The sequence below is a fragment of the Lathyrus oleraceus genome, chromosome 2 (assembly GCF_024323335.1).
Source record: "Lathyrus oleraceus cultivar Zhongwan6 chromosome 2, CAAS_Psat_ZW6_1.0, whole genome shotgun sequence".
Taxonomy (NCBI): Eukaryota; Viridiplantae; Streptophyta; class Magnoliopsida; order Fabales; family Fabaceae; genus Lathyrus; species Lathyrus oleraceus.
In genome coordinates, this window is record NC_066580.1 from 490240475 (window position 1) to 490257148 (window position 16674).

General features: G+C 36.2%; 2 protein-coding genes across 4 annotated transcripts; both read right to left on the reverse strand.

The window, feature by feature from the left end:
• Positions 1 to 5562: 5562 nt before the first annotated feature.
• Positions 5563 to 7163, reverse strand: LOC127120892 (chalcone synthase 6). The gene is made up of 2 exons (NM_001427553.1): positions 6862 to 7163; positions 5563 to 6773 (listed from the first exon to the last, which is right to left on the reverse strand). Exons 1-2 carry the CDS (start codon positions 7037 to 7039, stop codon positions 5782 to 5784), a joined length of 1170 nt encoding a protein of 389 aa, NP_001414482.1. The 5' UTR covers positions 7040 to 7163; the 3' UTR covers positions 5563 to 5781.
• A 4213-nt stretch (positions 7164 to 11376) lies between these two features.
• On the reverse strand, positions 11377 to 15527 carry LOC127120895 (ERAD-associated E3 ubiquitin-protein ligase HRD1B). 3 transcript variants are annotated; one of them, XM_051051485.1, is made up of 8 exons: positions 15371 to 15527; positions 14453 to 14991; positions 14031 to 14207; positions 13596 to 13745; positions 13297 to 13505; positions 12968 to 13100; positions 12227 to 12446; positions 11377 to 11824 (listed from the first exon to the last, which is right to left on the reverse strand). In XM_051051485.1, exons 2-8 carry the CDS (start codon positions 14983 to 14985, stop codon positions 11699 to 11701), a joined length of 1548 nt encoding a protein of 515 aa, XP_050907442.1. In that variant the 5' UTR covers positions 14986 to 14991; positions 15371 to 15527; the 3' UTR covers positions 11377 to 11698. The 3 variants fall into 3 exon arrangements, with proteins under 3 accessions (XP_050907442.1, XP_050907440.1, XP_050907441.1); XM_051051483.1 differs by having other exon boundaries at positions 12227 to 12449; XM_051051484.1 differs by having other exon boundaries at positions 12227 to 12449; positions 15342 to 15479.
• Between the last annotated feature and the right edge of the window lie 1147 nt (positions 15528 to 16674).

The window sequence follows — 16674 nt, forward strand, 5'->3', positions numbered from 1 at the left end:
GGCTTTATAGGCAACCTTAGTTCTACAAGTTCCCTGCTTGGTCTTGGCATCTCGTTATAATCCCAGGAGAAGCAGTCCTTGTACTCATCCAACAGTTGGATTACTTCGACCTTGAGTTCTGGACTGATGTTGGCACTTATGTATGTTGGCCTTTTGATTGTCCTTTCTCCCATGTTGATTTCTTCTAAAGGATCTTGCACTAGCATCTTTATGTCGTTTGCCAATGGATCCTTTTCGAAGACCAAAGGCTCGTCATCATAAATGGCATCGAGCCTCTAGCCTTGCACTTCATCTTGAACCTTATCAGGTGGATTTGGCTTGAAGTCCTTACCAGGATCTTCTAAGTGTGTTTCATTGCTTTTGGCTTCGACAACCATGTATTTGCCTTCAGCCTCTAAGGCCACTTTTAAATTGTTTTGGCTATATAAGCCGAAATCTTTTTCAATGTATTTGACTTAGACATCGCCATCAAATTCTCTTCCACAACCAGTTGGTCGGATTCCTTCCGTTCCTCCGAATCCAAAATCTTCTTCACCTACTACCTCCCTATCCCATTGGAAACCATGGGTTGGGTGTAGGTACAAGGAACAAAACGTATTTTCAGCTGGCGTAAAGTTGAACCCTGTAGGATTGCAAGGGGCAATGTATTCCAAGTGTTTGCCGAAGTGCCTGTTATCCACCTGGTTGACTTCCTCCATGTAGTAACTCTGGTCCACCTCTATATTCTCCCTTATTCTGTCGTTTCTCTAGATTGAAATCCATTGATATAGTGAAGAAGGTATTACGCCAATACCATGGATCCATTCTCGACCCAAAAGCAAATTATAGTTGGCTTTTGACGCTATGACCATAAACATAGTCGGCCTTGTGATGGTGTCGACTGTGAGGTCCACTTGAATTACCTCCATTGTTGTACCCATCTTCCCCTCATAGTTTGAAATAACCATGTTATGGGGTTTAGTGTCGGTATCATCCTTCTCTATTCTTTTCAACATGTAATGCGGCATTAAAGTCACAACCGCTCCACCATCCACTAAGATTTTATTCACTTCGACGTTTTACACTTTGCCTCTAATAAACAGAGGTTTCAAGTGGCTCTTCATTCCTTTGTCGGGCCTTTCAAAAAAGGTGTTTTGCTCTTCTACGCACCCATTATTCATTACGTAGTAGCAAACTGACCTATGTCTGGCCGTTTCCGCATCAGTTGCATCCTCAGGTTCCTCTACTTTCATAACTTGGTTGTATTCCTTGGGCAACACAGACACCATGTTACACGTGATATCCAATGATGGCTCTGAATATTTGTCGAAATCATCGGTCAGCATATCGTCTTCTGCTGTTGTTTGGTCAGACTTCTCTACATAATTCTCCTTTTGAGAGGAAAAGAGCTTCCTTTCGACGGGCTTCTTTTCTTCGTTCCTCTCATGTTTTAGGGGTACGTTACTACTTGATTTTGCCTTCTCCATTTCTCCAGCCTCTCTCTCAGCCTTTTGTCTCCTCTACTCTCTCCTCCACTAGGACCTTGACATAAGGTTCTTCCCTTTGTAGTTTTCGGAGCAATCCTCTAACTGTTTTGAGGTTTGGGATTCCTTGCGGAATGCTAGTGAGGAACCTCTTTGTACTTAAAAGTTTTTCCACTTCTTATGACCTTGTTCACCTCTTTCAACAGGCTTCGCCCTATTACCCTTAGGGGCCTCGGTCATAGGCTTGAAGGTGGTTGGTCTGTAGCCACGGGGCCCTGGTCTTCCTTCCTCTTGCTTCCTGGTTACCCCCGTCATGTCGAAGGCAAAGCAGTTGTTAGTGTCTCTCCAGTTTCTCCTGTTCTTGACCAGTCGAACTCCCTCGACTTTCTATGCTGCCTTTCTATCGAAGACTGAGTTGTACCTTAGGCACATCATTACCTCAGATTTCTTCCTCTGGAACCTGTGAAGGAATTCGACCAAGCTTTCGTCTTACTTGGGATAAGTTATCTTGACACATTCCTCTTGCCTGAGGCTTTGTTCGTCAACCTCCATAGTAGTCTCTTGGGTCACTTTGACCATGTTAACTGCTAAGCTAGCATCCTCAGTGATGTCCAAATCATGTAACTTGAATCTAAGGCCTTCAGCAGCCTCAGTTATGTTATTGACTTGTATGAAACCTTCAGTAGTTTCATTTGTTGTTATCATTTGACTGGAATCCTCAGTGACTCCCTTGTTGAAGCCTTCAGTGACTCCTTGAATGGAACCCTCAGTGGTTCCCTTGTTGAAGCCTTTAGTGACTCCTTGGTTGAAGCCTTCGGTAGCTTCGACCATTTCATCTTTCTTGGGGCAGTTCGCAGACACTTTCACCATATTCACAAAAGATGGTTCAACAAAGTGGGTGTCTGCCACCTGGAGAGGATCTGAATCGATCCTCATTTGAGACTTCAACCTATCTCCGAACTTGAGTCTTCCGCGTCTGATGGCCTTCTTCACAAGATCCCTGAAGAGAAAACATTGCAAAGTTTTATGGCCCAAAAAATTATGATACTTAGAAAAACCCCTTTTTTTTCTTTGTTCTAGAGGAGGTATTTTAGCACCAGGAGGCACTATCATATGGCCGTATTTAACTAATAAATCGAAAATATCTTCACACTTGGTGACATCGAAGGTGCATGTCTTCTTAGGGAAAACATCACTATTTTCTGGTTCGATTGGGTTTTTCCCATTCGAAGGCGCTAGGACTCTACAAGAGTAAGGTGGTCATTGCTTCAATTCAACGAGGTCCACTTTTCTTTCGTCGAAATTTAGAGGATCACTATACGTTTTTGGATCATCTTCATCCAATTCGACGTAGGCTACCCTCTCACGCCTGTTATTCTTATTTTCCCTAGCTTTTTCAGCCTTCAGGCACTCTACTTGTCGAACCATGTCAGCCAATTGGGTCATATCCCTTAGATATTGGGTATCTAGTTTCTTCCTAATAGAATAATCAAGGCCACCAGCGACCATTTCGACCAATTCATACTCAGGCGCTTGTGTAAAACATATGGCCTTAAGCAAACGGAATCTATTCAAATAATCATCTATTGGCTCAGAGAATTTTTGTTTAACACTGGCCAATTCCTTCAAAAATTTTCGACTGTCCCATGTAGAATTGTTCATGGAACAACCTTTCCAGTCGAGTCCAATCATGGATTGAATTTACTGACAACGTGGAGAACCACATAAAGGCATTCTTCGTAAGGGAACTTGGGAAATATTGTATCCTTAGGTTCTCGTTAATAACAATTTCCCTCGCTTCTATTAGGTACTTATCCACGTGTTCGACAATCGACTCGTTAGTTTCCCTAGAAAACTTAGTAAACTTTGGGACTTTCCACCTAAGGGGTAGTTCTGACTGCAGAATATAGTCAGACAACGGTGATGCGTAATTTGGCCTATGAGGGCCAACATTCACCCCATTTTGCGCCATGATTCTTTCGACCATGGTTGCTAGGTTATTGTCTGTCGCCATATCATCACGTCGAATATGATGTATGATTTCTTCAGCATCTTGATTCTTATTCACCATCACTACCCTTGGTTGTCTTTCCCTTGGTATTGGTGGCTCAAACCCTAGGGGTTCGACTCTAAGGGGTTCGACTCCTACTCCCTGATTTACCACGTCCGCCTAGGGTACATTTATTTGGCTTTGTTGGACTTGGTTAATGGTGGGGTCTTCTTCGAAGGTTATCCTCTGATTTTCTATCATCCACTCCCTCTGGGGATGTCGAGGAGGTTGTAGAACACCAAAGAAGTCGGCAATACACCTCATATGCGCTGCCATCTGTTGGTTTGTTTGGGTAATGTTTTGGATCAAAGGGTTAAATATTGTATTCATTTGATTCGTCAACATTTGGACCATCTCATGGTTATTTTCGTCCATCTGCTGCCTTATTACTGCCGCAGAATGGTTGGTAAGATTGGACGTTTGGACGAGAAACCCCATCCTTAATGGTTGACTCATTCTAACTGTGTTATTAATGGCTGAACCGGATCCCTGTAGTGGCGAAGTCGCGTTCACCACTGGTTTTGTAAACGTTGGTGATGTATTATGCAAACTTACCATCATCAAAATTGGCATGCCATAAGGTTGTTCGCGACCATTTAAAGGCATCGAGAATCCAGGCATATAAGGCATGCATATGTTATTCTCCACTTGAGAGGGAGTCACTGGTGGACCATGTGTCCCTACATAAGACAAAATGGGCCCACTTTGGGCAATCGACTGCGCAGGCGTCGTATTTTCCATGGACAGCACAGGTTCAGTTACAGATCATGTAACCGTAGTTCCCCCTGTCGAATATGACAGGGGTGGTTCTCCATTATTTGGTGGATTTTGACTATTTGGTGGATTTTTATTCACCATCCTCCTTACATATCCCTTTACCAATCTTTCTTCGTTGTTTGTGGTTATTTTGCCACTTCTAAGTCTCATGCAACGAAGTTAGAGAGATAGTAAAATGAAGAACAAATATAAAAAAAATTCTAAAAGAATTTTTTTTTAACAATAGCACGGTCTCACTAGGCGTGCCAATTTGTTTACCGTGAAAAATGGTAAAATAATCTATGATCTCCAAAAAATGGTTTACTTTACAAGATCAACTAGTGAATCCTATGACATGTGCTTTTGTTAAATATTTCTTTTGAAAGTTTATGAACATTTCGACAATGCTCATGATTTGAGAATAATGTTTTAAAGTTTAAAAAGTAGAATGCAAAATGTGTAAAAGAATTACAATAAAAGAACTTTAAAGTAAATTGCAGTAAGTATGAATAATGGATAAACTGCAAACAACTTCAATTAAAATGAAAAGACGGTGATTCACACGTACATTCTCAATAATCTCGTTTCTCAAATACACTTAGATACTTTGAGTAATTTATGAGTATTTGTACAATGTTTGAACACCCAAAATCCTATACACTAAGACCCTTATTTATACTAAGACCCTTATTTATACCTCTAGAAAACGACACGTTTTGCTTGCATGTCTTCACTTCGCCGTAACTGTACATGTGTCCTTCTCAGATAAATGGATAAGGACAAAAGACGGTTATAACCCGACCTTGACGTCGAAAATCTCAGCTAACAGGGTCGGTGATAATGGTGTATCAGTGCTTCTGGTGCAACCGAGATGGGGCTTACCTGCAAGTAATAAGCACTCTGACGCTCAAGTTAGTTTGTGAAGAAAAAAAAGTGAATTGAAAATTGAATACCTGAACCGGCGTGTTATATTGAAATATCAAACATGTTATTTATTATGAGTGAATTGTATAGAGACATTAGATGTATCGGGAATCTAGATCCTATATATTCGTTTGTAGGGCATTTGTCTTGTGTTGGAAATGTTCCAAGAAGATTGTAACTCCTTTAAAATGATCAAATAAAAATCAATATAATCGATCTAGAATAATATCGAAAATAATGGTGACATTAATGTCATGAGAGTGTGTATTAACATTGTTTAAGTATAATTGATGGAAGGAATTAACTTGGAGCAAGCAGACCAATGTGCACATTTTTCAAATAAAGATACCAAAAATGAACTCTGGCCCCAAAAAAAAATATTTTAACCTTATTATTGTAAGCAAATATGTTATTTAATAAACAAGGGATATGAAGAAAAAAAATTTAAATCAATAACAAATGCTAAAATAAAAGATATTAACGATATACTATTTTAACATTGTTGATACATATTGAAATCTATATTTATTATTACAGGAAAATTCAAGCAAGATTAAAGTAATAGAATGAAATAAATCAACAAGCATCTCAAATAGCCACGCTATGAAGAACAACAGTTTCAATGGTAAGTCCAGGTCCGAATCCGAACAACACACCCCAGTCAAGCCCCTCTCCGGTAGTCTTAAGTCCTTGTTGAGCCGATTTCTTTCTCATCTCGTCTAAGATGAACAATACACATGCACTTGACATGTTTCCATATTCACTAAGTACTTCCCTTGTGGCTTTCATCTTTTCAGGTTTTAAGCCTAACTTTTCCTCAACTTGGTCTAGAATTGCAGGTCCACCGGGATGAGCAATCCAAAAGATTGAGTTATAATCATCAATGTTCAATGGTTGGAATGCTTCAACCAGTGCTTTATTAATGTTCTTCGAAACAATCCCGGGAACATCTTTAAGAAGATGAAATGTTAGTCCAGCTTCGCGAAGATGACCATCAATGGCACCTTCGCTGTCTGGAGCAATTGTTTGTGCGGTCCAAACCATCTCAAAAATAGGTTTTTCAATTTCAGGTAGAGGGTCAGAACCAACAATAAGTGCAGCAGCTCCATCTCCGAATAATGCTTGTCCAACAAGACTGTCCAAGTGAGTGTCACTAGGGCCACGGAATGTAACCGCGGTGACTTCAGAACAAACAACCAACACACGAGCGCCTTTGTTGTTCTCAGCCAAGTCCTTAGCCAAACGAAGCACCGTCCCACCGGCAAAACACCCTTGTTGGTACATCATGTACCTCTTCACATATGGACGAAGACCTAACAGTTTGGTGAGTTGGTAATCGGCTCCGGGCATATCTACACCACTTGTGGTGCAAAAGATCAAGTGAGTAATCTTGGATTTTGGTTGCCCCCATTCTTTTATAGCTTTCACCGCAGCCTCTTTCCCTAGTCTAGGTACCTCGACGACCACCATGTCTTGCCTAGCATCCAAGGAAGGTGCCATGTATTCACAAAGACTAGGATTTTCTTTCAAAATCTCTTCTGTCAAGTACATATATCTCCTCTTAATCATAGATTTATCACCTGAAATAGTTATAAAGAAATGACATATCAGTACAACCATTTTTTAGAAACTCCATAATAACAGATTTATCAAAAAAGTAATACTTACACATGCGTTGGAATTTCTCCTTGAGTACGGTTTTGTGCTCACTGTTAGTGATTTTAAAGTAAAAATCAGGATAAGTGCTTTGTTCAACACAGTTGGCTGGAGTAGCAGTGCCAATGGCCAAGATAGTTGCAGGACCTTCTGCCCTCTGAGCCTTGCGGATTTCAGACACACTAACCATATTGATATATTTGGTAGCAGAATTCAATTGGTTTTGAGTACTTGTTATGGAAAAAGAAAGGGTTGGAAGAGTGTTGTGGTGGAAAGATGGTTGCAGAGGGAAGATTTTATATGATGAAGAGAAGAGTGAACATTGAAGGGTGGGTAGGTGAAAGCATCACGTGCATCACTCAAACACACGTAACATTTTCATACTTCATTTTTTTAGTCTAATATTCAAACACAACTTGGTGTAAATGTTAATAATATGAGTTTGGTGGGAATTGTCTTATTTAGTTAGTCTCTACCCTCTCCTTTTTTGTCTTTTTATTAAACAATAACTGTCTTGTTTTTATTTATATTTTGATTATTATTTTATTATTTGTAGGTTAACTAGTTGAATCAAGCAAGAAGGAGAAAGAGTGTGATGAATGAGTTCTGAGCCATTAAAAATAAGGGATAATTTTGTCCTAACAGGGTATTAAAAAAAATTTAAAACTTTTATATTTAATTTTATGATAGATTAATTTAAGGGATCAATTCTACCATCTATTTGTAAGATATTATTTAAAATCAAAACAAAATTCTGGATTAATTTATCTTAACACATAAATTATTTGTATTTATTGAGATACGAATCCAGTCTCTCAGACGAGCACATTTTCAAGTTGAATATTTTTAAAATTGAAAGGTGGTAGATGAATTTCAAATGGTCAACTGTTTGAGTCATGGCCACCACCTACCCACATTTAGACCAAACAAAAACATGGCTGCAAGTTTAGTTAGTTTATGTTAATATTTAATTATTTTTATTTATATATATATATATTAATTAAACTTTGGATTTTATAGTTTTTTTTATCAAGTTGTTAATTTTTAATTTATATATACATTTTTACAAATAAATTAATCAGAAGTTGGGATGTGATCTAAGTATAAATTATAAAGTTGGGTGGTAATAAACAAGTTTATAAGTTTGTTAAATCGTTGAATAAGTTGGGTCAAAAATGGTGTATGAAAAATGACTGTTTTTAAATAATTTAAAAATATTCACATTTTTGAAAATGAAGTTTTTAGAAAGGCTAAACATAATACGTATTTAACGGCTAAACAAATACGAATAATGCAGTGGAAAGTCAATAAGTCATTTTCAAGTGAAGGATTATTTTTTGCCGTCGCAATAGTATAATATTGTATGATAGGTGGGTAGAGTCCTTTACAAAGTCTAAGATTCTAAGGGTATGTTGAAAAATGCTTGGTTAATGATTTTGTAAATATATAGTTTATTAGTTGTCAGTTTTGTTTTGATTGATTTTTATTTTTTCTTCAATAAGTTTTATCATCTATGTATTACAATTGATTTAATTTCTCAAGGATAAATTAAATGAGATAACAAAAACTTAATAAATAAATTATATATTTATTCTTGATTCAAATGAAATATACCTTTTTATAATTAGAATGGGTATGAATATTAAAAAACATCGAGTTTTATTAAAAAATATATTTGTATATAATTATAAAAAAGAATCAAGACTTAATTTCTCTACACGATTCTTAAACTTTAATGGTGGTATGCTCTTAGTTAAAGGATAAGTGGCTTTCAAATTCAAATTAATGTTATCAGTGACTACTATTGTATTTTTAATTTTTTTTTCTAATGACTAACTACTTAATCCATATACTTTGAGAAGTAGCATCAAAACATAAGACAAATTCAACTTTCATAATAGAAGTGGCGACTAATCTTTGCTTAGTACTTTCTCAAAAAATAGTCTCACTCACTGGTTATAATAAAAATGTATCTTGATGTTGATTTGCAAGAATACTTTTCTATAAAATAGTCTCATTGTTTAGCATAAAAATGTATCTTGATCTTGATGTTATCACAAAAATGTATCTTGATCTCGATGTTGCCTTAAAAATGCAATACTCTTAAGTTGAAAATGCATTCCAATAGAACTGTTGAGAGGTACCAGGCATGTCTGGTTGCCAAGGGTTTTACACAAACTGAAGGTTTAGATTATATGGACACCTTCAGCCTTGTGGTTAAAAGGACAACAATTCGAGTTCTAATGGTCATTATTGTTGTTCATGACTGGCCACTCCTTCAACTTGATGTAAATGTACATTTCTCCATGGAGACCTCAATGAAGAAGTCTATGTGAGAGCCTTTTCTAGTATGGACTTACCACATCCTAATCTTGTACGAAAATTGCAAAGATCATTGTATGGACTAAAGCATGCAAGTCGACAATGGAATACCAAACTTACTGATACACTACTTTCCACTAGTTACACTCAATCAAAGGCTAACCATTCTCTCTTCACCAAGACTTCCTCAGCAGGTTTTATAGTCATCCTTGTATATGCAGATGATTTTGTTCTAGGAGAAATTGATCTTGAAGAAATAAACCAGCTGAAAGCACTCTTGAATGTCAGGTTTAGTATCAAAGTCCTAGGAGTTTCGAAATACTTCTTAGGATTTGAAGTTGCTTGAAATGCACAAGGCATTTCTCTTTGTCAAAGGAAATATGTCTTAGATCTCATACAAGATGCAGACCTCCTTGGCGTAAAGCCCTACAATACACCAATGCAACCTCACTTACAACTTTACATGACACTTGGTACTCTTATTTCTGATCCTACTGCATATCGCAGACTCATTGGTATACTCTTGTACCTTACTCATTCAAAGTCTAAGATTGTTTATGCAGTAAGTAAGCTAAGTCAATTTCTTGATACTCCAACTGATAAACATATGTTAGGTGGTCTTCATGTCCTATGATTTCTCAAAAATAATTCTGGCCAAGGATTATTCTTTAGCTCATCTTCCAATTTATGCATCAAGGGATTCTTTTATTCTGACTGGGAAGCTTGCCCAGACGCACGTAGATCCACCACTGGTATTTGTTTCTTCCTCGAAAAATCATTCATCAGTTGTAAAAGCAAGAAACAAACGGTGGTGTCTCTATCATCTTTAGAGGTTGAATATCGAGCATTAGCTCATGCTACTTGTGAAGGCATCTGGCTCCTATCTCTGCTCGATAACTTCACCATTCCACATCAATCCCCAATCATTATCTACTATGACAACAAATATGCCATGCATATAGTTGTCAACCCTGTTTTTCATGAAAGAACCAAATACATAGAGATTGATTGTCATGTGATGCGCGACAAGGTCTTAGCAAGAGTTGTCCATCTCATGTATGTCACATCCAAAGAGAAAGTTGTTGACATACTTAACAAATCATTGCACTCGAGTCCATTCTACAACCTCAAGTCAAGTTAGGAATGATTGACATACATTCTAGCTTGCGGGGGATTATTAAAGATAATGAAAAAATTGATGTAAACTAACTAGTTCACAAGATAGGTTAACTAAATTGTAACTAACTTCTAGTTAGTTATCAAGTAGTTAGATGAATGTTCAAGTTAGTTAGACATTGTTTGCTATATAACTAAGTAATTTCACTTGTATGCATGCATGATAATAAGTAATAGAAATTTGTAACAAACTTTCTTTTTCTACATTCAATTTTTCTGCATTTCTGTATGCTCAATTTAATTCTCAACAATCTTCACAAAATTCCAATAGCAAATGTAATGACAAGTCGTGTGCATAATTGAGCATACATTAGACTTCTAGTAACATATGCATAAGGAGTGTTTTTTTCTCCCGCTCAAAATCATCCCTAGGAAACTAGTTCAAATTGAACATATTATCACCCTTCCGAGAAGCAACAATTGGTGAACAATTTTTCTCATAAAATTTCTTTCAAATCTTATTGACATAAGTTTCTTGTGATAGACCAAAACACTTCAAGGTCTATCTCTATAGATGATAATGCCAATGATATAAAATATTTCACCCATATCTTTCATATTAAAATTTTTAGAGATGAATTGTTTACCTCGCGTATAAAACTCTTATCAATGGTAACAAGTGGAATATCATCCACATACAACATAAGGAAACAAACTTTTCTCCCTCGAATCTACTCAAATATACATTGATCGGATTTTCAACAAACCTGAATGAAAAAACTGTTTCATTTTGCGAGAGCCTTGTTTTAAATCATAAATAAATTTAGTAGACTTGCAAACCAAGTGATCACCTTTAGTAGAGAAGAAACTGTGAAATGTTGTTTTCCCATCATTTGGTGCAACTCATTAGCGTTATAATTTGGTTAATTAATCGATTATTTGTTTCACATTAACCACATACTTATTAGTGGATTGTGAAGAGAGAAAAAAACCAGTAAAAGAAAATTGACAAACTGTCTATTACCAAAAGTTAAAATAAAACAGTCAAAAAATAAACAAACTGTGTTTAACAAATGAAAAATAGACAGATTAATAGAAATTTTCTGATCATAAAAAATATGGAACTATTCACATTACTAAACATATACATGTCATTTATAACCGGGAAGCCATCACATATTATGGTTATTTATGACAAAATGTTCAGCAATTTTTTCATCTCACGATTAAAATAAAAAAAACAAAGAAATCAATTTTAAGGGGCACTGTGCATGTACAATATCAGTATCCCAAAGAACAGATGTCACACTAAAGCAATACTGTTATTCCCCCTGGTTTCCTCTTCCTATATCTACATTTAGTATTCTCCTGGTATAGACCCCTGCTATAGACCCGACATAAACAGTCGATTTTATGCTCCCTCTTGATTCTCCGAGGAAACGCTAAGCTTGTCTCTGCTTGCTGATGATGGCATGCCACCATCTACACTTCCTTCAGCATAGGTGGTCTCCAGTTTCTGTATATGTTCTTGCAGAATCTGTTTAAAAGTGGGAGAGGGTGTCTACTGTGAGTTACAATGATTAATTTCATCAATCAAAGCTATGCAATTCAATCTTTAATCAAACAATTTGATTACACAATGAAAGAGACCATGCACACTAAAAACCGATGCCGTGTAAACCAGTTAACTTAAAAATTTAATGTTGTGGACACTGTGGTTGTAGAAGCCTAATTGTGAAAAGTAGTTGTAAACTTCTACATTTTCTGCAACTATCCCTGAATAGGGTGGCGGAACTGAGAATATAGACAGTGAGAAGGGGATACTCATTGGATTCTCATCATAATCATAAAAAGAAAAACTTATATATGAATATAAAACCAATAAGACACGTACCACTAATAGTGAGGAGGTAAAGAAAAAGAGGAAATGTAATTGTACCTCAATCTGTTCTTGAAACATTTGTTTATGAGCTTCAAACACAACCTTTCGGGAATTTCGATCATTTCCAATCCTCTCTCCATAATTGGAAGGCGCCGCGTATGGTTGAGAAGGAAGAGATTGTCCCATCGGAGGAAAGGGTACATCTCTTGGCCCACCAGGGTTATGAAACTTCTGTTGTGCTTGCTCACTTGAAGCTTGTTCTCCATTAAGATCAATACTGCTAGATTCAGCAACCGGGGGATAAGTAGTGTAGTTATTTAGTATTAGAACACTTCATTGACTAATTCAGTATTATCAATATTTTGAGATCATAAACCAAGAAGAGTGAGATCATAAATTGGTCCTTTGTTTTGTTAAAAGCACTCATTTTAGCAAATATATGAACTGGGACTCTAGGAGGAAAAATAATGAGTAAAAACGATATGTAGCAAAACTCATTGTCACCAGAGCATAATCAAGTTTCCAAAATATTCTCAAAAGGAAAAAATGTTCAGAAAAAATGCTTGTATAAAAATATAGAAATGCAAAAGAAAATGAAGCAAAATATGAGAGGAATTTCAGAAACTGAGAACTATTATGAAGAGTATTGCATAAGTCTCCCATATGAACAGGCCCTAGGTGCTATACTATGTGCTTAGCTGTAGGTAGTTAGATCAGTTGTAACCAGTTACAGTATTGGACTGATTTCATAAGCAGTTGCAGAAAAAGAGGGATATTGTCTGAGCAGAAACGCCGTACCGTACAGAATAAGTTACCGAGGGATAAACATAAGACTTCTCATATATTGAAGCTGCAGCAGCAGCTGCTTGGAGTCTAGCTTGATGGCGACTCACACTATCAGTTGCTCCCCCACTGTCAAGCTCGGTTTGACCTGTACTTCCGGTGCATATCCCAAGTTAAAATGACAAAGCAAGCATTAACAAACATGCTTATTTACTTTTACAGATATTATATTCAATTTAAGATGTATCCTGAAAATGATATCAGTTCAATTTTCAAAGCTTGCATATCATTGACAAGTTTTACAAACACCCTACAGTGAGTGATTATCATATGATTGTTATTACCTTGTTGATGACCATTTGATTGTGATCCTTGCTGACCCCCAGCAACAGATGTTCCATTTTCGGCTGGTACAACCAAGGCTCTGCAGGTTGGGCAAGTATGTTGTCGCTCTAACCATGATCGGAGGCAATGGACATGAAAAAGGTGTCCACATATAAGTTTCTTAGCAGCAGTCATCTCTTCACGACAGATAATACATGTTGCATCACTACTGCATAGCCATTTAAAAATAATGTAAAATCTCATTCACGTTAATATCAAATTAATAAGCTGATATGCTAATATCAAGTTTAGAACTCACGCATCAAGCTCTTCGGGGGTTGCATCTGGAAAGCGATCATTCATATTTGAAGTGATCTTACGATATCTAATGTAATCTGCAATGCGAACTTTGAAGTTCCTAAATGTCTCGTACAACTCCCGTATTAGGTGCAAGGGAATACCGTAGTTTCTAATAGATCAGCTTCAAGTTAGTAGGTAAAAAAGATAATTGATGATAGGTTAAACATGAAATCAAACCAAAATAAAATAAGTATGAAAAACAGAAACCAAATGTATGCATGGGAGTGTAACATAAAGCCCAAGTATCATTGTCAATTAAGACAGTAAACTAAAATTTAAGTGCAACCCAATGGTTTAAATGTGTAAATCTCAATTAGACACACACACAAAATTACCTGTGTATACACACTCACACGTATATAAATGTAGATAATATAATTGACTGATCACTTACACAAAAATAACAAAGAAGAAGCACAGATACATGGACAAGTGCAGCAAGTCCTTAATAAGTTCTAGGTAAAACGTGAAGACTGGTTTCTTTTCCCACTGTCCCTCCATAAGCATGTCACTGACATAGAAAATATATTTTACAAAAATCGACACTGTTGTTGTTGCCAGTATCATGTACCTGAGATAGAAGCAAACAACTTGTCAACCAAAATACTCAAGTATAAAGTATAATAAAGCAAATAGCATGTAATGCGTAGTACAAAGTGTTTTGCCTGTTATCCACAATGTGTATAGGTATTCTATAGTTTAATATAAATAAACAGTAAATATGTGAAGAAATAGCTTCAGTGATTTTAAGAATGATAGCATCATATATAAGAAAACGGTACTCGTAAAAGGAGGAAAAGGAGTAAAAAGGCTTACTCGAAAGCAAAGAACAGAGAAACAGAAGCCTGCCACGTATCTATCAAATGCTTCAAAGAATTATATAAGAAAAGGCTATCTATAAGAAGAAGGAAGCCCATAAAAGATACAATTCGAATATGAGACAACATGGTCACGGTAGGAGTAGTCTCAATATACTCTACTCTCTTCTGAGCCAACCAATGCAAAGCCTTAATTAACAACAAAGCCGTAACCATGGCAAGGAACGTAACCGAAAAATCCTGCCTAAAAATAGTAATCGCAAACAGAATCTCCATAACCTCCCTCCACGATTGCTCATTAAGCCTATCAACCTCCGCCTCTCGAAGTGAACCCAAGAATATCTTCTTTGTCAATTGCCACAAAACACACATGATAACCAAACCCATATTGAGAAGAAGCACCAAACTTATCTTGGAAGTCGAAAGATACACCATCGCGGGATAAAATTGCCCTCTACTGTTAAATGCATGATATGCAATAGCCAAAGTTGCAATCAAACTAAGACCAGCATATGTCTTCAACCTCATCATGTTCCTCTACAACAAAAACACAACAATCATTTAATTTAATCAACTTTTGAAAACACAATTAATCAAAAATAAAAATAAAAAAATGCAATCAATATGTTCTACACATACATTCTTTCTAATAATAAAGAATCAAACAAATTATAATATTTTTTACCCCTAATAATCTTGTAGCTAAGCAATGAAAAAAATCAAAAACCTATAAACTAGTGAGTTTGTTATGCATTATTTGGCTCTGGAAATTACTGAGAAAATGCAAATCAACAGAATGAACGATTTGTGAAATGCATATTCAAATTATAGAATTGAAAACCTGTATTATTATAATAATCTGAATGCGAAATCAAAAGAATGTTTACCTGATTAACAAAATGAGAAAACAATGTACCTATTGAAATTGTAGGATCGGAGATGGAACGGAGAATAGAGACGTCGTCGGTGCCTTTTGATCTTGCCGTCGATTTCCAATTTTCAGGGTTGAAGATAAATATTATTAGTTGATAAACTATTCTTTTTTTAATTTAAGAAAATGATGTAAGTGTAACCAACCAGAGTTTGACACGTATGATTTTGTATGAACAATTTTTATTTTTACTAGATTAAGTATAATAAAACATGATTATTGTCTTTTTCTATAAATGAATATTGATTTTTTTTAAAAATCATATTTTTTAAATTAAATCTTTAAATAATTATTTTTGTAAAAAAGAATATCAAAATAACCATATTTCTAAACAGATGCGTCAGTTGAACTGGCGCATCCATTTACATTTCAAAGGAGGCGGCAGCTTCATTGGTGCATACTTTCAATGGCATTGCATGGAGGCGTCATGGTTGTTGGCGCATGCATGTGTAGTTTAGCACATGCACCCATGCATCTGACGCATGCATGAGGGCTTGTGTGTGGCGTCTAAGTCTTTGGCGCATGCATTTCATGGTTCATCTATAAATACCTTGCGCATCTCCCATATTTTTCCACACAACTTCTTACCTTCCAACCTCATTTTCTTTCATTCTACTTCAATCACCTTCAATTTTGTTTTCTTTAATCATGTCTAAATATATTCGCAAGAGAAATGTCGATTTAATCTTTTCAGCAATCGCACCGTCGATAAAGATTTGACTTTGGAATATAGATTTGTTAGAATGTCTTAATCGGACGTTTGACCGTTGGTTAGAAGGAGAAATTGCAGATGATGAAAGGATTAGAAGGATTCAATGCTTGAGTCCACGTTCAACCAAAATGGAGAAGTGTGTGAGGGTGGATATTAAGACTAATAGAAACGTTCGCAGGATGGTGCATGATATGTTCAAAATTGTTTTGATGGTTGTAATCGTTTAGTTATAGTAATGGTATTTTAATTGTTGTAGTTGTTTGTGTTGTTGTTTATGTGTTACTTGTGTGTTGAATGTGTTGTATTTGTTTGTGATGGTATTTCCACACAAAGTTATCATATGAAATAAATTTTGTTTTTTATATATCACAAAAGAGGTACATGTAAAATTATCTTGTTGTGCTCGTTCCAACAGTATGACAGTTAGTACGATTGTGACCTGGCTGACGGCATGAACTACATAATCAAACCATTTTGTTCGTCGTATCCATTTCGATTCGAATACGTGTGTTGTTTGGGAAGATCCTTTTTCTTTCTTCGCATAACTTCATTGTGCCAGAGAATGTCCCCTTGATAT